At 42.2% G+C, this 22,034-nt stretch overlaps 1 protein-coding gene across 1 annotated transcript in view; it reads left to right on the plus strand.

Annotated features, from left to right (window-relative positions):
- Positions 1 to 22,034, plus strand: part of LOC142289817 (uncharacterized) — a 257,307-nt gene that overhangs the window by 177,395 nt on the left and 57,878 nt on the right. The window contains exon 18 of the mRNA XM_075333745.1: positions 13,353 to 13,528. Coding sequence (XP_075189860.1) covers positions 13,353 to 13,528 — 176 coding nt within the window. The remainder of the gene's footprint in view (positions 1 to 13,352; positions 13,529 to 22,034) is intronic.

The following is a 22,034-nucleotide window of genomic DNA, read 5'->3' on the forward strand; positions in this document are numbered from 1 at the left end:
GTCCCGAGTCGCCCAGAGGCGGTATTATTGTACATCTTTAATGTATCCGAAAAGGTCTATAAAAATTCTATCCTAGGCCATCTTCTCCAGGCAGCCAAGACAGTGATCCCACGATGATGGAAGGACTCTGCTCCCCCTTCGTTGGAAGAGTGGGTAATGGAGGTTAATGTGATCCACCGTATGGAGGTGGTGATGGCCCAGTCACGCGGGCAGACAGTGGAGACAGCCACCAAATGGTCCCAGTGGGAATCTTTTCTGTCTAGTAAAAAACTCTTGGATCTAATGTAACTCCTGAGGAACAAGCACCCCGGCCCCCTCTTTTCTTCAGATGACACACATCATCTTTTCGAATGGCCTTGGTCCAGCGGACAGTGTATTAGCCCCGGTCACCGCGCTCTACTTTCTATTTTTCCTCCTTTCTCTCCGACTTACGCTATCTTTCCTACATCTCATGACTGCTACTCTCCCCTGTCTTTCCTCCCTGTGTTACTGGTTTCTACGGTTTAAAATGAGGATCCATGTGTTACCGTAATGACCTATAATCCATTATGACTCCTATGACAGTTTAATTTTGTCCAGATGTTTGATGAAAACTATCTATCATTACATGGTCCCATGCTCTTTTACTGTATGCTTATGAAAATTCAATAAAATTTTAAATTGGAAAAAAAAAAAATTTGAATGTTATGGTGAAGAATCAACAACAAGTGGGACACACTTGTGAAGTTGAATGAAATGTATTGCTTATTTTAAACTTTTTTTAAAAAATAAATAACTGAAAATTGGGGCGTGCAATATTATTCACCCCCTTTACTTTCAGTGCAGCAAACTCACTCCAGAAGTTGATTGAGGATCTCTGAATGATCCAATGTTGTCCTAAATGACTGATGATAAATATAAGCCACCTGTGTGTAATGAAGTCTCCGTATAAATGCAATAGTAGAAGAAAAAATCCAGCTTCCGGAGTTGTAGTAAAACTATTGCAAAATTTTATTGAAGGACGTCAAAATTAATGTAATGACAAGGACAAAAATAGGAAGCCCATATACGGCATAAGGCTACGCGTTTCGAACGCTGCCTGCGTTCTTTGTCAAGCCTGTCTGGCTTAACAAAGAACGCAGGCAGCGTTCGAAACGCGTAGCCTTATGCCGTATGTGGGCTCCCTATTTTTGTCCTTGTCATTACATTAATTTTGACGTCCTTCAATAAAATTTTGCAATAATTTTACTACAACTCCGAAAGCTGGATTTTTTCTTCTTCTATTGGACCCTTGCACTGCCAGAGTGTTATCCGTGCATGCCGAACTTTGCCCCAGTTGAGCTGGATCACCTTCCTTCTTTCTCCGTATAAATGCACCTGCTCTGTGATAGTCTCAGTGTTCTGTTTAAAGCGCAGATAGCATCATGAAGACCAAGGAACACAACAGGCAGGTCCATGATACTGTTGTGGAGAAGTTTAAAGCCAGAATTGGTTACAAAAAGATTTCCAAAACTTTAAACATCCCAAGGACCACTGTGCAAGTGATCATATTGAAGTAGAAGGCGTATCATACCACTGAAAATCTACCAAGACCCGGCCATCCATCCAAACTTTCATCTCAAACAAGGAGAACACTGATCAGAGATGCCGCCAAGAGGCGCATGATCACTCTGGATAAATTGCAGAGATCTACAGCTGAAGTGGGAGAGTCTGTCCATAGGACAACAATCAGTAATACACTGCACAAATCTGGCCTTTATGGAAGAGTGGCAAGAATAAAGCCATTTCTCAAAGATATCCATAAAAAGTGTCATTTAAAGTTTGCCACAAGCCACCTGGGAGACACACCAAACATGTGGAAGAAGGTGCTCTGGTCAGATGAAACCAAAATCAAACTATTTGGGCACAATGCCAAACGATATGTGTGGTGTAAAAGCAACACAGCTCATCACCCTGAACACACCATCCCCACTGTCAAACATGGTGGTGGCAGCATCATGGTTAGGTCCTGCTTTTCTTCAGCAGGGACAGGGAAGATGGTTAACATTGATGGGAAGATGGATGGAGCCAATTACAGGACCATTCTTGAAGAAAACCTGTTGGAGTCTGCAAGAGATCGGAGACTGGAACGGAGATTTGTCTTCCAACAAGACAATGATTCCAAACATAAAGCAAAATCTACAATGGAATGGTTCACAAATAAACATATCCAGGTGTTAGAATGGCCAAGTCAAAGTCCAGACCTGAATCCAATCGAGAATTTTTGGAAAGAGCTGAAAACTGCTGTTCACAAACACTCTCCATCCAACCTCACTCAGCTCCAGCTGTTTGCGAAGGAAGAATGGCCAAGAATTTCAGTCTCTCGATTTTCAAAACTGATAGAGACATACCCCAAGTGAATTGCAGCTGTAATCGCAGCAAAAGGTGGCGCTACAAAGTATTAACTTAAAGGGGACGAATAATATTGCACGCCCCAATTTTTAGTTATTTATTTTTTTAAAAAGTTTAAAATAAGCAATAAATATCGGTCAACTTCACAATTGTGTCCCACTTGTTGATTCTTCACCATAACATTGAATTTTTTATCTTTATGTTTGAAGCCTGAAATGTGGGAAAAGGTTGAAAAATTCAAGGAGGCTGAATACTTTCACAAGGCACTGTATATAAAAGTAGTAGTTGATGATCAGATTAATATATATTATATAACTTTTCAGAAGGCAATACAATATAAGGCTTATTGTCCATGCCATGTTACAGACCCATGCAACACTGGTAGTCTGCTGTAGACACAATGTATATTGTTATTTCTTTAATTTTAGACACTTGGATGTTGGAAGGCAAATAAAGATCTCTCGTCTTGGCTGATGACATTGATTTTAGGGAAAAAAAGGATTTGAAGGTTATAATCCAGCCATTCTGTCTCCCACCCCCTCCTCCATGTCTCCATTTGTGCAAACTATTGTGAAATCAGGGTGAACCGCTGCCTCAAATCTCATGTCCACCAATAGGATCTTTTCAGCTGTCAAGCAGGAGTGTATATCAGATGATACTTCTATTATTACCAATTGAGAGGTTTCTCTCAGTACTAAATACTTCCAGATTTGTTCTTTACAAGGAAATTCTAAATTTAGAGCAAAGTAATTACTTGTTTCCTTCTCTCATATTACGCTGTGAAAAATTAATGTTATGTTTGGTCCTCGAAGCATAGTAAAAACTCTATGTAAAATAGCTATTGGGTTTGAGGAGAGAAATGAATACAAATAATACTATTGCAATAATTTCTTAGAAAACTAAAGCCCATACAGAAATATTTAGGGTAAAAGAAAAGGTGCAGTAAATAGCGCCTCTAGTAAACTCACAAGCTTATGAGATGTAATGTGACCATATGTGGTCCTAGGTTCAGAGTCTGTATTATAACCAAGAGCTCCACTCACAATTCTACTGATTGTCATAGTGTCACAATGATGTTGGACTAGTGGGGAAATGGGGCTCCTAAGCTGTCCCTCAAGCTAGGGGACCCTACGCTATCCTTAACCTCAGGGATACTCCTAATAGTATAGAGGCCAGAGTTTCCTTCTCCTGCTCCTGACCCCAGTCCTCATCTAATTCCCCTTCCGACCAGAACCCAGGAGGGACGTGACAGAGTCTTGAAACCACAAATAAAGACGAGCAAGGGAAAAAACAAAATTCTGTTATACAGCATGCACACACCCAGGATAAGACAATATAGAGATTCAGGAGGAAAACAAGAGCAGGAAGTAAAAAAAAAACCCAACAAGGGTAAATTCCCAAACCGCACCAAGCAAAAAGCACAAGTTTCACAAGAGAGTCTGGGACACCACACATCACAGATCAACACAGAATAAACTATAGCTGGCATAGATAGAAGGATCCCAACAGTATATCTAGGACGGTAGCAGATGTAATAGGTCTCCCCACAACATATGATTAACCCCTTAAGGACGGAGCCAGTTTTGTCCTTAATGCCCAGGCCATTTTTTGCAATTCTGACCAGTGTCACTTTATGAGGTTATAACTCTGGAACGCTTCAACGGATCCCGGTGATTCTGACATTGTTTTTTCGTGACATATTGTACTTCATGATAGTTATAAATTTAGAACGATATTTTTTGCTTTTATTTGTGAAAAAATCGGAAATTTGATGAAAATTTTGAAAATTTTGCAATTTTCAAACTTTTAATTTTTATGCCCTTAACCCAGAGAGTTATGTCACACAAAACAGTTAATAAATAACATTTCCCACATGTCTACTTTACATCAGCGCAATTTCTGAAACAAAATGTTTTGGGGTTAGGAAGTTAGAAGGGGTCAAAGTTCATCTGCAATTTCCCATTTTTTCAACAAAATTCACAAAACCATTTTTTTAGGGACCACATCACATTTGAAGTGACTTTGAGAGGCCTAAGTGACAGAAAATACCTAAAAGTGACACCATTCTCAAAACAGCACCCCTCAAAGTACTCAAAACCACATCCAAGAAGTTTATTAACCCTTCAGGTGCTTTACAGGAACTAAAGCAAAGTGGAATGAAAAAAAGCAAAAAATAAAATTTTACCTAAAATGTTGCTCTACCCCAAATTTATTCACTTTTAGAAGAAATAACACAACAAAATGAACCACAAAACTTGTTACCCACTTTCTTATGAACGCGCCAACACCCCACATGTGGTCAGAAGCCTTTGTTTGGACAAATGGGAGGGCTCGGAACAGGAGCAGCAATATTTGAATTTTGGAAAGCAAATGTGGCTGAAATAGATTGCGGGCACCATGTTGCATTTACAGGTCCGCTAAGGTACCTAAACAGAAGAAACCCCTCACAAGTGACGCCATTTTGGAAAGTGGACCCCTCAAGGCTTCTATCTAGGGGTATAGTGAGCATTTTGGATCCACAGGTACTTCACAGATTTTGATAACGTTACATTGTCACATTGAAAATTTTCATTTTTTTCTCAAAAATGTTACTTTAGCATCAATTTTTTCACTTTTTCAAGAGGTAATTCCAAAAATTTCACCCCAATGTTTGTTACCCACTTTTTTATGAGCGCGGTGATACCTCACTTGTGGTCTGAAACCTTTGTTTGGAGAATTGGGAGGGCTTGGAACGGAAGGAGCAATATTTGAATTTTGGAAAGGAAATTTGGCTGAAAAAGATTGCGGGCACCATGTCACATTTGGAGGACCCCTAAGGTATGTAAACAGCAAAAAACCACCACAAGTGACCCCATATTGAAAACTAGGCCCCTCAAGGAATTTATCTAGATGTTTGGCGAGTACCCTGAACCTCCAGGTGCTTTACAGAAGTTTATAATGTTGAGCCATGAAAATAAAAAAATAAAATTTTACCACAAAATTGTTACTTCAACCAGGTAGCTTTTTTTTCACAAGGGTAACAGGAAAAAAATCACCATGAAATTTATTGCGCAATTTCTCCTGAGTTTGGTGATATCTTGTACGTGGTGGAAATCAACTGTTTGGGCACACTGCAGGGCTCGGAAGAGAAGGAGTGCAACTTGACTGCAAAATTGGCTGGAATCAATAGCGGACGCCATGTTGCATTAGGAGAGCCCCTGAGGTGCCTAAGCAGTGGAGGTCCCCAACAAGTGACCCCATTCTGGAAAATAGACCCCACAAGGAATTTATCTAGATGTTTGGCGAGTACCCTGAACCCCCAGGTGCTTCACAAAAGTTTATAATGTTGAGCTGTGAAAATAAAAAAAATATATTTTTACCACAAAATTGTTACTTCAACCAGATAGTTTTCCGTGTACTCTTGTTAAAAAAAAGCTATCAGCATAAAATTTATTGTGCAATTTCTCCTGAGTATGCTGATACCTTATGTGTGGTGGAAATCAACTGTTTGGGTGCACAGCAGGGCTCGGAAGGGAAAAAGTGCCATTTGACTGAACAATTGGCTGGAATAATTAGCGGACGCTATGTCACATTTGGAAAGCCCCTAAGGTGCCTAAACAGTGGAGGTCCCGCACAAGTGACCCCATTCTGGAAACAAGACACCTCAAGGCTTTTATCAAGGTGTATATTGAGCATTTTGAATCCACGAATACTTCACAGAATTTGATAAGCTTAGGTTGCCATATTGAAATTTTCATTTTTTTCACAAAAATGTTGATTTAGCGACACATTTCTCACTCTTTCAAGAGGCAACAACAAAACGTGTACTCCACAGGTTGTTATCTAATTTCTTGTGAGCGCAGGGATACCCCACATGTGGCCAAAAACTTTTGTTTGGATAAATGGGAGGGCTTGGAATGGAAGGAGCACCATTTGAATTTTGGAAAAGTTGAAGTAAATTGCGTGCACCATGTCACATAAGCAGGGTCCCTTGGGTACCTATACATCAGAAACCCCCCACAAGTGACCTCATTTTGGAAACTAGACCCCTCAAGGATTTTATTCAGGAGTATAGTAAGCATTTTGAATCCACAGGTACTTCACAAAAATGTTGCTAGTACACAGTGTCAGCCTTCCTGCAGAGATGTGAGTGTTGTCCACGGGAGAACGCAGATGCCCATGCCCACGATTTGGGTTCAGGCTGCTGTGGACTTTGGCTCTATTCTACCTGCAGAAAACACTCATCTCCGCAGCATAAATTGACATGCTGAGGCTCGGGAAGCTGCGCCACAAGTCGGTTTATGCTGCAGAGAAAAGAAACACAGTGGGCACGGGATTTCTAAAAATCCTTCCACTGTGCTTCTACTGCACAACGCAGCGTTATGGACGCAGGGAAAACACTCTGCGCCCAAAACGCTGCAAACCCTGATTGTGGGCACACAGCGTAAAATGCTACAATGGATGAATGGATAGATGTCAAACATATATATAATGTCCACCCCCCTCTGCAGATTCTAAGCTGGCGCCCTTTAGTGCCTTTCATGTGACACTAAAGGGTGACTAGCCTTGTATTTAGCCCAAAAGAAAAAAAAATAATTAAAATAAATGACGTGGGGTCCCCCCTATTTTTGATAGCCAGCTAGGGTAAAGCAGACAGCTGTAGCCTGCAAACCACAGCTGACAGCTTCATCTTGTCTGGTGATCAATTTGGAGGGCTCCCCAGGCTGTTTTTTTTTTTTAATTATTTATAAATAAATAATTAAAAAAACAAAACAAACGTGGGGTCCCCCCAAATTAGATCACCAGCCAAGGTGAAGCTGACAGCTGGGGTCTGGTATTCTCAGGATGGGAAGAGCCATGGTTATTGGACTCTTCCCAGCCTAAAAATAGCAGGCCGCAGCCGCCCCAGAAATGGCGCATCCATTAGATGCGCCAATTCTGGCGCTTCGCCCCAGCTCATCCCGCGCCCTGGTGCGTTGGCAAACGGGGTAATAAATGGGGTTGATACCAGATGTGTAATGTCACCTGGCATCAAGCCCAGCAATTAGTTATGTCACGGCGTCTATCAGATACCCGACATAACTAATTGACAGTAATAAAAAAAAAAAATTGACAACAAAAAAAATTTATTTTGAAAAAACACTCCCCAAAACATTCCCTGATTAGCCAATTTATTGAAAAGAAAAGAAAAAAAAATCCGCTGTAATCCATTTGGACGTCCCACGTCGACTCTGGACCTTCTAGAATATGGGGGACACGTATCCCCCATTTTCTAGGTGTGAGGACCCTCCATTTGAGGAGAGTGGGTGCAAAGAATCTGCACCCACCCTCCCTGGGTCACAGCTGCAGTGTGCCGAGCAGCAGCAGCAGCCAGCGTCCTGAACACAGGAAGCTGTCAGCTGCTCGGCACATGTGACCGGCGTCTGCTGTGAAGGAGCCGGAGGGGGCCGCGGGGATCAGCGCTCCGACAGGTATGTATGACACCAGGAGACACCGGGGGATAGGGGGGGACCCGGCAGGGCCTAGGGAGCAGGTTTCTGTCGCATGTGTTATGGCACATACGACAGAAACCATAGGAACAGTGTGAATGTGGCCGGCGCGCTGCTGTGATCGGCGGTGCGCGCGGCCATCTTGGATTTTCGGGAGGGGGTTGGGGGTCGGGGGGGCACTTTGGGGATACCGAGGGGACCGGAGGGAACCGGGAAAGAGATTTATCTCCCATCTGACATGTTTGATCATGCCAGATGGGAGATAAATCATTTTTTACCGACGCGGTCATTTACTATAACTTGATGATCGGTATACGGTGTATACCGGTCATCACGTGACTGGGGACCGGAAAAACCGGCCCGAATCATGATCTCCAGGGTCTCAGCTACTCCCGGTAGCTGAAACCCCGGAGATTTTCTGACGCTGGGGGACGCTATACACTTTTTTCTGCCCGCCGTTTTAAAACGGCAGAAAGGAATAAGTACCCTTTTTTGGTGCCGTTTTAAAACGTAACGCGGTCGTAATGGGGTTAAAAGACCAAGCAGACTAGTAGAGATTAACTCTTGCTAGCCTGTCTTTGAATCATCACACAGCAGGTTGATGCCTGAGTCTGTCGCTGTTGATCCCAAACACCTGAGACACCATCGGGTGGAGCGTCAAAATCTGCAATCTGAACAGAGTCCAATGCCGTCATGATATTCTGGGAAGTTTGTACAAAACTCCTTGGGACACATAGGAAACAGTCCAGAAGCTTGTTGAAAGACCCAACTTGCTAAGGTTCAATCTACGATGAAACAGTCAGATTTGTTTCTTTTTTACATTTCTGTAATATGCAGTGTCGGGTGTAAAACAAATATTAGGCTAGCTTGGAACAACAGGATATTTTTTTTCCTCTGAAGCCTGCAGAATTGTATTGTAGCTCTGACCGTTAAAGATTTGGAATAAGTAAAACAATGTATTTTAAAAGTTTTTACCCACTGAGAAATTTAAACTTACAGAATTTATGTTTCTTATTTGTGCTTACTTGGATTTATTTTAGTATTATGGTAGATACTTTAGAAAAGGACTTGGGTGAACCTCAAAATGCCATCCTCTTTTTTTCTGGTACTTATTAAAATAATATATATAATGCCCCTGTACTGCATACTAAAGATGATTGTGATTTTTTTTTTCTTCTGTTTTCCTAAATTTTACCCAGTATTTTAGGCTATCATCGCTCATACTAGTCCCTGTCCTCAATGGACTACTGGACCTCATAGAGGGAGGTTTTCCAATTCTCCAACAATAAGAGTAGAAGGCTTTGATAAATAATATCATTGTGCAGCCGTTTATGAAATAATTTTTTATTTATTTGATTTGGTAACCATGTAATCACATATCCCTTTAATAAGAAATCTGCGGCCACCTAATTTAGTGGATTTTAGCCATAAAATGCACTGAATTCTTAAAATTTGGGAAACCTTTTAGATATTGTCTTATCAAAGACAAGCTCTATAATATGTGGGTTCAGCCCCCAAAGAGATGAACAAAAAGCAGCTTTGGTTGGGACATTGCTATCAGCTGCTCATAGATCTGTGGTGTAGCACCCAGGGGGCAGGGGGTGTCAGGCATGGGGAGTCTCGGAGCTGAATTACTCGTCACCGGGCTGGTGTGATGATCTGGGATGTTTCAGTGGCTCCCCAGCTTCGTGCCCTGAGGTGTACACCAATAAGGAGGGAAGATGATGGGAGTAGTAGTAGGACAAATGTCGTGACGCCTCCTGTGGTACGCGGCCAGAGATTAGCTGTCGCTGTTCTCCGGGGCGGATGGTAGTAGCAGCAGAGAGGGTGTCACTCCCCACAGGTGGAGCGGGCCCTGGGGAGGATGATGAGGGGAGTAGTGATGGCGATGACCTTTTGCGCCAAAGTGCTGGGCGGCGGCGCCGGTAAGAAGAGTCCGAGTCAGAGGCTGCGGTTCTAGGTGTCTTTACTCACTCTTTGTGCCAGTCGCCCAGATAGTACTGGTCACCTGCTGTGATGGGCCCCATCGACCCCGGATAAGTTAGGAGAAATCACCGGTGTTTGAAAGAAGAAGTAAGCCCTTTTTCAGAGTTGCCCTTCCTGCCAGGAGGAACCTGGGCTGAGTGCTCCGTTCCAAGCCGCAAGCCCTGTGAAAAGAAGAAAGTGGTGCTGGTGTCGTGACCCAGAACTGATGTCCCGGGTAGACTGACTAGTGATTGTGTGAGTTTGCTTCTATTTCTACCCCAAGTGGAACCCGCCCCCCTAGGTGGTTGTCCTAGTGACCGGGACAGTCCCAAGCTTTGTGTTGGCCAACCCCCTGCCTACCCTAGTGCAGCTCCCCTGTGAGAAGGCTCCTAAGCTTTATGTAAGGTGTGAATGTGGAACACCGGTGATTAACCCCCTCCTTACCCGAGGCGAATAACGCATCTTAAATGAGGTGCAGTACTCTGTGGCGACTGAAGCCTCAGGGGCACCACAGTGACATACGTCTGGCAAAGCCTAGCCCATACATTCACAGCTATTCTACTCAACACCCCATTGTCCGGCACACTCAGCTGAGTATGTATGCATATCCTAATGCAGAGTGGCTTATCTCACGTGAGACAAAATTATCAAAATGTTGAAATTGAACATACCTTACAATTCTTATTTCCATTTACCTCTGGCACTATACTCTAATATGTATGGATACCTTTAGAGTCACTGGCTAATAGGGGAAGGTGTAGAGCAGAATAACCTCCTCTATGACATCCTTATACGTTTTGAGCAAATGGTCTCACGTAGTTTTGATTTCTGTTTCCTCCCAGCAGTCTATGATTGTTTATAGGATGGTAGGAATGATGATATCGTGATAAAAACTGTTATTCAGTATTGCACTAAAAGACATGTATAATATAAAGGTATAGACAATAGAAAAGGTTTTGCCCTGGACTAATAGGTTGATTTTTTTCCTTTCTATATCAAAAAGTAAAACATGCAAACTTTGTAGCACCTATGGGCTAACAAAACGTTAATATCAATAGATCACAGTTTTGGTTTCACTGCTAGAGAAAACCAGGTTTTGTTGCAAAAATCAAGTAACAAGAAATTAATGCAAATAGTTATACTTAAAATCATGTCCCCAAACACTATTAACCTGCAGGGGAAATGATCATTATTCCTCTTGGCAGTCTCAGGCTTGCAGTCATCACTCAGTATATAGTGAACGGTGGCCGTAACCACGCCTGGCGCATTGACTCCCAGTCGTCTCTTTAGCATATCATTGCAGACCTGGCTGTCAGTCAGTGCTGGGGTGTGTTTACAGCTGCCGCTCACTATATAGTTGTCATGGCTCCACTCTGGAGTTTGAACCCGTGATCTCTGGTTGTTGGTCTGTTTCCCTCTTTATTGGACCACAACTGGTTTTATGTTGGTCTAACTGCTTTAGTATCTCTTGTCTTTCTTTCCAATGCTATGCCTTCCTGTTTCACTTGTAGTTATATATGTGCTCTTTCTCCTTTAGTTTGCCCAATACCATTTTGGAAGGGGCTATTTATACTTACTACTGACATGTCTCAGTGCTGCCTGTATTTCTGGATGGATGGTTGTCTTTAGTTCTCCTCTGTTAAGGTTTTCTTACTGAGACATTGCTGTTGCTATTCCCTGCAGTTTATTTATATTAATCCTTTCCCTGTTATCTCCTATTTAGTTGAATTTAGATTTGGAAGGGTTTCCACATAGTATCTTATTATTTTTGGTTTCTTGTATGCCATCATTCTTGTATGATTGTGTATGTTTCTTGCCATGTGTATCGCTCTCTCCTTTGTGCTTTTCATTTATGTTTATTGTTGTTTTTGTGTTACACTTCTGTAGCGCTGGCGTCCCTGCACCCCTCACTCTCCTCCCCGCAGGGACATGCACTTACTCGCCACCACGGCCAGCTCTCACCACGCTGCCTGGTGTCCCCACCCTCCTGCACATGGGTGCTTCCTGCTTCCCCCTCCCGTGGCCTGTGTGCGTGACACAGGGCCTCTTGGAGTGCTCCTAGGGTGTGCTTGCTCACTACTGCCCTTCCCTTAAAGGGCCAGCGACTCATTCCCAGGAAGTGCTTCTCAGCCTATCTAGTTGTCAAGTCCCCTTGTCCATCCTGTATCTGGTTCCTGTCTGTCCTGTCCTGCCTGTACCTTGTTCCGTTCCTGTCCATCAGGTACTGCCTGTACCTGGTTGCAGTCCGTCCTGCTCTATTGAGACCTGGTTCCAGTTCATTCTGCTCTGTTAGTACCTGGTTCCAGTCCATCCTGTCCTGTTGGTACCTTCTACCTTTCTGTCCTGCCCTGTTAGTACTAGTGACTGTGTCCGTCAACCCCTGTAGTCCCAGCCTTGCTACTGACTCTGCCTGGCCATACCATCTGCCTCAATCACTCCAGTGGTCCCAGACTTGCTAGTGACTCTGTCTGTCTGTCCTGGCTGTGCCATTTACCTCAGCCACTCCGGTGGCCCTAGCCTTGAAACTTACTTTGCCTGTCCCCCTTGGCAATGCCTTTCGCCTCAGGTACTCTAGTGGCCTTGCTAGTGACTCTGCCTGTCCGTCTTGTCCGTGCTGTCTGCCTTAGCTATCGTGGTGGTCCCTGTTTACACTGGAGACTCAGCCTGTCAGCACCTGTGTCCATCCCTTCCCTAGGGGTCAGCTGCCATAGTCCCAGTCTCTACCCTGGGGGTAGTACCTGGTGTCCGCCTCGCTGTGGGTGCTTAGTGAAGCTCCTCCCACTAAAGGGTAAGCCCGGGGTTCCCCTGTCTTCCAGTGAGTCGACTTCAGCTTGCCGCTTTACCATCTCAAGCGTTACAACTTGGTTTATAGTTTAGGGTGCAGATAAGGACAATCAGGCTCAGCTGGTAACTAGTGAGTGCACCATACTGTGATCTTAAGGTATCAACCTCCGCTGTCAGGCAGGGACAAATCATGGTCAGGTCTAGGGCAAGTACTAGCCTGATTTGGGTCCTTTGGATTTCTGGGTTTTGCATCTCCCGTGATTTGTCCATCTCCGTGAGATTGTTAGGGTTCAGTCGTAACATTAGTGAGTGGTGAATGAAGCTACACCACTCGCACCACTATGACTGAAAGCCTGAGGCTGCTAGGAGGAATAAAGATTATTTCCCTTGATAGCTGCCATGCTTTCAGTGTGGCAACTGTGCAAATTTAGAGCCGCATATTTACAGATAAATAGCATTTGAGGATATGACAGGTTTCCTTTAACGACAAATATTTGCATTTATTTCCCTTGACAGCTCCCTTTTAACAGGGAATTAAATTGTACATTTGGACTTATTTACAATGTAAGTTTAAATGTCAAAAGTCCAATTCTAGAAGTTGCAGGTCAACAAATTAGCTTGCTTGCTTGGGAATATTCAGTTATTGTTTGTTATTGCAATTTATCCTCAAGGATTTTGTGAAATTTAAAAATTACCTTTTACTTTTCTTGTGTTTACTATTTTCCATTAATATTTTCATATCTACCTTCCAAAATATTCATGTAGGTGCTTCATCCTTATTTTGATGATAACAGTGTGCTCCTAGTTCAAGTGTTGGGTATGGCTGCTGCATACGTGCCGCATTCCAGTAGCGATCAGCGTGGCCATGTGATATCCAGTAATGGACAAGAGGTTGAACTTCAGCCTCTATTAGGATGGACTGTTTTCCCGCTCTTTGACAGGTACATTATTAATTTAACATGATGTATAATAATATTTCCCCAAAAGAAAATTCATGATTGCAGTTGTATGGAAAAAACAATCTGTTTAAAAAATAATATATATATATATATATATGCACAGTATATGCTGTGTGTGTATATATATATCTATATATATATATATCTATATATATATATATATATATATATATATATATATATATATATATATATATATATATATATATATATATATAGATATATATATACACTAACTGTAGTACCTGGGCGTTGCCCGGGATAGCAACTGTCTCTCTTTGAGTTTCTGTCTGTCTCTGTCTGTATCAGTTTCTCTGTCTGTGTCTGTAGCAGTCTCACTGTCTGTCTCTCTCTAGCTAGCTTTGTGTCTCTCTCTTTCTCTGTGTCTGTCTGTCTCTCTCTATCTGTCTGTCTGTCAGTCTCGTTCCAGGTCTGTCTCTGTGCCCGGCTGTCTCTGTGCCCGGCTGTCTCTGTGCCCGGCTGTCTCTGTGCCCGGCTGTCTCTGTGCCCGGCTGTCTCTGTGCCCGGCTGTCTCTGTGCCTGGCTGTCTCTTTGTGCCCGGCTGTCTTTTTGTGCCCGGCTGTCTCTTTCCAGGTCTGTCTCTTTCCAGGTCTGTCTCTTTGCCCGGTCTGTCTCTCTGCCCGAATAAGGAATAACGTTTGGAACTTCATTCTATGTCTGAACTTGGTGCAAAAACCTAAAAAAACATCACTATGGGGAGATAAAGTATGCACACCAGTGACTATGCAAGAGGAATACATGTAATAGCAGAAACTGCTGTGTGAATACTGACATGAAAAATCCAATAGCTATATGTAAAAATGAAATGGGAAAAATGGACCCTGCATTACTGCCATGAATATATGAATAAAGAGAAATTTAGCTACTGAATTAATCAATGCAATAGAGCCCCAACACTACGCCAAAGTATTTCTCTACGTTGGGGTCCCTAGCTTGTGTGTGTCCTCTCATGCAGTTAAAAAAACTTACTGTGTATGGGAAGCTGAGACCCAAGCTATATATACGTATCATGTGGATTGGCAATAGGTGTGAGTGGGGTGGGTTCACAAACGAAAAACTACTAACAAATAAGGAATAACGTTTGGAAGTGCATTCTATGTCTGAACTGGGTGCAAAAACCTAAAAAAACATCACTATATGGAGATAAGGTATGCACACCAGTGACTATGCAAGGGGAATACATGTAATAGCAGAAACTGCTGTGTGAATACTGACATGAAAAATTCAATAGCTATATGTAAGAATGAAATGGGAAAAATGGACCCTGCATTACTGCCATGAATAACTGCATGAGAGGACACACACAAGCTAGGGACCCCAACGTAGAGAAATACTTTGGCGTAGTGTTGGGGCTCTATTGCATTGATCAATTCAGTAGCTAAATTTCTCTTTATTCATATATTCATGGCAGTAATGCAGGGTCCATTTTTCCCATTTCATTCTTACATATAGCTATTGAATTTTTCATGTCAGTATTCACACAGCAGTTTCTGCTATTACATGTATTCCCCTTGCATAGTCACTGGTGTGCATACCTTATCTCCATATAGTTGTCTCTCTGCCCGGTCTGTCTCTTTGCCCGGTCTGTCTCTTTGCCCGGTCTGTCTCTTTACCTGGACTGTCTCTTTACCCGGACTGTCTTTTTGCCCAGTCTGTCTCTTTCCAGGGCTGTCTCTTTGCCGGTCTGTCTGTTTGCCGGTCTGTCTGTTTACCCGTCTGTCTCTTTGCCTGTCTGTCTCTTTGCCCGTCTGTCTCTTTGCCCGGCTGCCTCTTTCCAGGGCTGTGTCTTTGCCCGGGCTGTGTCTTTGCCCGGGCTGTGTCTTTGCCCGGGCTGTGTCTTTGCCCGGGCTGTGTCTTTGCCCGGGCTGTGTCTTTCCCCGGGCTGTCTCTTTGCCCGGCTGCCTCTTTCCAGGGCTGTCTCTGTCTGTGTCTCTGTCTGTCTGTCTCTGTCTCGCTATCCGTCTCACCATTGACATCATATTACTTCACACATAAGCTTCTTATACGAACAGTTTATTTTGTTCCTATAGCAACCACTGACATTTGCTATTAATGACCTTTAGCTCCCACCTCCATTCAGTTAAATGGAGACATATTTTTTTGAATGTAACTGTAAAGCGCGGGGTTCAATTTTCCTGTCAAAACATAGTCTATGACGTTCTCTGAGTCACATGGAGTGTCTGTGCAAAATTTCGTGATTGTAAATGCGACGGTGCAAATTCCTTTAGCGGACATACACACACACATACATACACACATACATACACTGAGCTTTATATATTAGATATATATATATATATATACTAGCTGTACTACCTGGCTTCGCCCGGGTTAATAACTGCTGTTAACAAAATAGAATGTATTAACAAAAATGTATTCTGCACACAAAAACCACAAAACAAATAGATAGAAATGTAATTATTAAAAGGCAAAAACTAAGCTAAGAGAAGCATTTCACAACATATATTTCAACACCGCAGATATTCCACACAGATTTAACTAAATTGGCCAAGTAATGTGCCCCGTCTGCCTCTATCCCCATCTGCCTGTCTCTTTCTTTGTATGTCTCTATCTCTCTGTTTCTTTCCCCATCTGTCTCTTTCCCAGGTCTGTCTCTTTCCCCGTCTGTCTCCCCGTCTCTTTGTGTGTGTTTTTTCCTGTCTGTCTCTTTCCCTGTCTGCCTGTCTCTGTCTGTCTCCTTCCTTGTCTGTCTCTATTTCTCTGTCTCTTTCCCCATCTGTCTATATCAAGGTCTGTATTTTTCCCTATCTTTCTTTGTCTGTCTCTCTGGCTGTCTCCTCCTTCCCTGCCTGCCTGTCTCTGTCCCTGTCTGCATGTCTGTCTGTCTCTTTCCCCAAATGTGTCTCTTTCCAGGTCTGTCTCTTTCCAGGTCTGTTTCTTTCCAGGTCTGTCTCTATCGCTCTGTCTCTTTCCCTTTCTGTCTCTGTCTGTCTCTCTTTGTCTCTCTCTGTCTCTCTCTATCCATCTCCCCACCAACATCTTATTACCTCACATATAAGCTTCTTATACTATGAATTTCTTTTGTTCCTATAGCAACCAATCACAGCTCCTACTAATAACCTGTAGTTCCAGGCTCCATTTACTTTAATTGAGGCATGTTTTTTTTAGAGAGTAACTGTAAAGTGCGGGGCTTAAATTTTCCTGTCCAAACATAGTCTACGACGTTCCCTGGGTCACATGAGGTGTCTGTGCAAAATGTCGTGATTGTAAATGCGACGGTGCGGATACACTTTTCGTTTCACTTTTTCCCCATTATGTAGACAGGTGCAAAATTGATTGGTAAATTGGAACGCGCGGGGTTAAAAATTCGCAAACATAGCCTATGACGCTCTCGGGGTCCAGACGTGTGAGTGTGCAAAATTTTGTGGCTGTAGCTGCGACGGTGCAGATGCCAATCCCGGACATACATACATACATACATACATACACACATTCAGCTTTATATATTAGATATATACAGTTAGGTCCAGAAATATTTGGACAGTGACACAAGTTTTGTTATTTTAGCTGTTTACAAAAACATGTTCAGAAATACAATTATATATATAATATGGGCTGAAAGTGCACACTCCCAGCTGCAATATGAGAGTTTTCACATCCAAATCAGAGAAAGGGTTTAGGAATCATAGCTCTGTAATGCATAGCCTCCTCTTTTTCAAGGGACCAAAAGTAATTGGACAAGGGACTCTAAGGGCTACAATTAACTCTGAAGGCGTCTCCCTCGTTAACCTGTAATCAATGAAGTAGTTAAAAGGTCTGGGGTTGATTACAGGTGTGTGGTTTTGCATTTGGAAGCTGTTGCTGTGACCAGACAACATGCGGTCTAAGGAACTCTCAATTGAGGTGAAGTAGAACATCCTGAGGCTGAAAAAAAAGAAAAAATCCATCAGAGAGATAGCAGACATGCTTGGAGTAGCAAACTCAACAGTCGGGTACATTCTGAGAAAAAAGGAATTGACTGGTGAGCTTGGGAACTCAAAAAGGCCTGGGCGTCCACGGATGACAACAGTGGTGGATGATCGCCGCATACTTTCTTTGGTGAAGAAGAATCCGTTCACAACATCAACTGAAGTCCAGAACACTCTCAGTGAAGTAGGTGTATCTGTCTCTAAGTTAACAGTAAAGAGAAGACTCCTTGAAAGTAAATACAAAGGGTTCACATCTAGATGCAAACCATTCATCAATTTCAAAAATAGACAGGCCAGAGTTAAATTTGCTGAAAAACACCTCATGAAGCCAGCTCAGTTCTGGAAAAGTATTCTATGGACAGATGAGACAAAGATCAACCTGTACCAGAATGATGGGAAGAAAAAAGTTTGGAGAAGAAAGGGAACGGCACATGATCCAAGGCACACCACATCCTCTGTAAAACATGGTGGAGGCAACGTGATGGCATGGGCATGCATGGCTTTCAATGGCACTGGGTCACTTGTGTTTATTGATGACATAACAGCAGACAAGAGTAGCCGGATGAATTCTGAAGTGTACCAGGATATATTTTCAGCCCAGATTCAGCCAAATGCCGCAAAGTTGATCGGACGGCGCTTCATAGTACAGATGGACAATGACCCCAAGCATATAGCCAAAGCTACCCAGGAGTTCATGAGTGCAAAAAAGTGGAACATTCTGCAATGGCCAAGTCAATCACCAGATCTTAACCCAATTTAGCATGCATTTCACTTGCTCAAATCCAGACTTAAGACGGAAAGACCCACAAACAAGCAAGACCTGAAGGCTGCGGCTGTAAAGGCCTGGCAAAGCATTAAGAAGGAGGAAACCCAGCGTTTGGTGATCTCCATAGGTTCCAGACTTAAGGCAGTGATTGCCTCCAAAGGATTCGCAACAAAATATTGAAAATAAAAATATTTTGTTTGGGTTTGGTTTATTTGTCCAATTACTTTTGACCTCCTAAAATGTGGAGTGTTTGTAAAGAAATGTGTACAATTCCTACAATTTCTATCAGATATTTTTGTTCAAACCTTCAAATTAAATGTTACAATCTGCACTTGAATTCTGTTGTAGAGGTTTCATTTCAAATCCAATGTGGTGACATGCAGAGCCCAACCCGCGAAAATTGTGTCACTGTCCAAATATTTCTGGACCTAACTGTATATATATATATATATATATATATATATATATATATATATATATATATGTATATATATATATATATATATATCTTTTGTTTTCCAAAGTAAACAAAAGAATACCTAATTTAAAGCCAGGAAAAAATAATTTCCTTTTGTATCTTTTGTTGATAAAATGTCAACCAATATTCTGTTAGCCCTGGTCCCAGGTTCCGGCACCTACATTTTTAGGTTAGCTTCTACACCCAAGGAAGCTTCTGTGATGATGATGATGCAAGCTGGCTGGTGCCATGAGATCTATTTTTACAATAAGTACAAGTTTAAGAGACCATTTTATTAATGAATACATTTTGCATTGTGAAATTTTGGGATAGATTTGTGTTCTGTTTACCCCAGTGTTTGTTGAAAATTAGTTATTAGAGAGAAAACTCAAGTATTTGCTGAAGACTTAAACTATGGGTACCGTCTCACTAAACGACGTACCAGCGATTCCGACCACGATACGACCTGGTCAGGATCGCTGGTGCATCGCTACATGGTCGCTGGTGAGCTGTCAATCAGGCAGATCTCACCAGCGACCAGCCACCACCGACTCTGCGCTTGGTAACCAGGGTAAATATCGGGTAACTAAGCAAATCACTTTGCTTGGTTACCCGATATTTACCCTGGTTACCAAGGTACGCCGCTTAGCGCTGGCTCCCTGCACATGTAGCCAGGGTACACATCGGGTTACTAAGCAAAGCGCTTTGCTTAGTTACCTAATATTTACCCTGGTTACGTGTGCAGGGAGCCAGCGCTAAGCGGTGTACGCTGGTAACCAGGGTAAATATCGGGTAACCAAGCAAAGCACTTTGCTTAGTTACCCGATATTTACCGTGGTTACCAGCGTACGCAGCATACACAGAGTCGGTGCTCGTTGGTCTCCTGCCGTCAAACACGTCGATGTGTGCTGCACAGCGGGAGACCAAAGAGCAAAAAATGAACCAGAACAGTGTGTAACGATCAGCGATTTCACAGCAGGGGCCAGGTTGCTGCTTAGTGTCACACACAGCCAGATCGCTGATGAGGTCTCTGGTACGTCACAAAACCTGTGACTCAGCAGCGATCTGAGAAGTACCCCTTACTGTGTCGCCAAGACACCTCTATTTTATTAATTGGGATCTTGTAATAACAAGATTAAACAGTATTGGATTATTTATATTCTAATAGATGCTATTTTGGAAAGCAGAAATAATAATTGGAATGCCATTTTGGAATGTGGCAAATGTGAAGTATATATTCTTTCCAAAGTTTGAACTATAGGAATTCTTATTTAAAATATATTTTAAATATGTTCTTACTTGTGAGTTGAAGTATATTTCAGATCTATGTCTATTTAAAGTTAGTCTGTCAGCAGGTTTTTGCTATTTAATCTGAGAGCAGCATGACTTAGAGGCAGGGACTGATTCCAGGGATGTGTTGCTTATTGGGCTGCTAGTTGTAGTTTCAATAATATCAATCTTTTATCAGCAGGATATTATCACTACAGACACACACAGACGAATGATTAGCTGCTTTTTGCCATTGTACAGTGTACAAAGAAAATAGTGGTGGTATGAGTCGTATTATATAAAACTCAGCATTCAGAAAACTGGTAGATCTGGTGCATATAAAACAATAAGATTATATCAAAGCTACACCAAGCAGACCAGTAAGTGACAGATTAGGGTCTCTGTCCCTATATTAAGTAGCAAAAACCTAATGACAGATTCACTTTAAAGGAATGGTCCGAAACCACATTTTATTTTACTCCTAAAGCTCTATCTATCAAATGTGACAATCTATTTTTTTCTAATATATTTTAATTAAAATTCCCTATACTTCCCTGACTATTCTAGCTGCTTTATTTTTTTTCTCACTGCTTCCTCTTTGATAATGTTAGACCCCGAGTGCATGCTGGGATACTCAAACGAGTCGTCATCAGAGAGCAGAGGCACTGAGTTCTTCTCAGTACCCAGTGACAAAGCGCTCACTAACCGCCTCTGAAAAGACCAAGTGAGCAACGACCAGCACTACCCCTGCAAATAACGTCACCTGCCTCTTCTCTATCGTTCTTTACTTATAATGTGCAAATACAGTGTGCTCTGCTGCCAACTCATAACTTCTGATCAGAGCCGGGGAAGGAGCGCACTGTCACTGTGCACTAAGAAGAGCAACGCAGAGTGACAGGATTCTACTGAGCATCCATCAGAATTGACAACCAGTGTATGCTCAGTAGAAAAATAAAACTTTTATTCAAATATAATCATAATCATCACATTCTGGAACATCAACTTTGTGTTAATCCGATTACTGGTTCAGATGCTCATTTTCTTATTTGATCTGCTATTATCATGTGCAAAACCAGTCCTATAGTGGTGGTACATATCATATTTACAAGTGTTTAAAATGCCTGCTTGAATTTATTCTTCTCTATGTGCTTTTAAGTTTACCACCAAAACAAAGCAGACACCCACTAAAAGAATCACACTTACGAGACGCCAAACAATAATGGCAAGTGAATGGGCTCTCACATACAAATCTGTGTCACTGTCAGATCCCCCTGTGTTCTACAGTGGTTGGCTCCCCCTGGTGACTGGAATCAGTATCGCTCTTGCGGAGTGTTAGTACTACCTGATCTCTTTCTGAGAGCTGCAGTACAATGCAGTTGGAGTGGTGAGGAACCTGACAGCGACACAGACCTCTGTGTGAGAGCCCAGAGGGTAGGTCTTATTTTCAGGGATACAGGGTAGCTTGCTCTACTCTATCTACCTGTTACTCGAGTACTAATACTTGTCATAGCTGATAAAATTTGACTCTTGTGTTATGGAGAAAGAGGACCAACCTGAAACAGTCACTTCTCCAAATACTCTATTTTGGCAGAATTAGGTAGTACATTTATTTATATATCTTCCTAACAGTGCCTTTTTTCTGGAGTCTACATATTATTTTACTAACTTCAATCACATTTTATTTGTACTGTATAAATTGTATTTGTGTTAAATTGCATTTGTTAAATTGCATTTTCATCAGTGGTAAAAACCAGGCTTACTTAGAGAAGTGCACAATCAGAAAACCCGAAACTTCAAAGTAAATGGAAGTCTTTATTACCATTAAAGCCCTCCGACTGTTAAAAATCATTAGTAACATAAAGTGACACAGACATTTCAGCTCCAGGGCGGATGTTACTCTGAAGTTTTGCTCATCCATTCAAATTGCAGCTATTTAGGTTATGTTCTTAGAAACCACCAGTGTACTTGTCTGCACAAGGTTAACTTCAGTTTGAGGCCAGGTTTCTAAACGATACTTTTTGTGTCTATTTATCCTTTTTAATGCGC

This window comes from Anomaloglossus baeobatrachus, chromosome 2, assembly GCF_048569485.1.
Source record: "Anomaloglossus baeobatrachus isolate aAnoBae1 chromosome 2, aAnoBae1.hap1, whole genome shotgun sequence".
NCBI lineage: Eukaryota > Metazoa > Chordata > Amphibia > Anura > Aromobatidae > Anomaloglossus > Anomaloglossus baeobatrachus.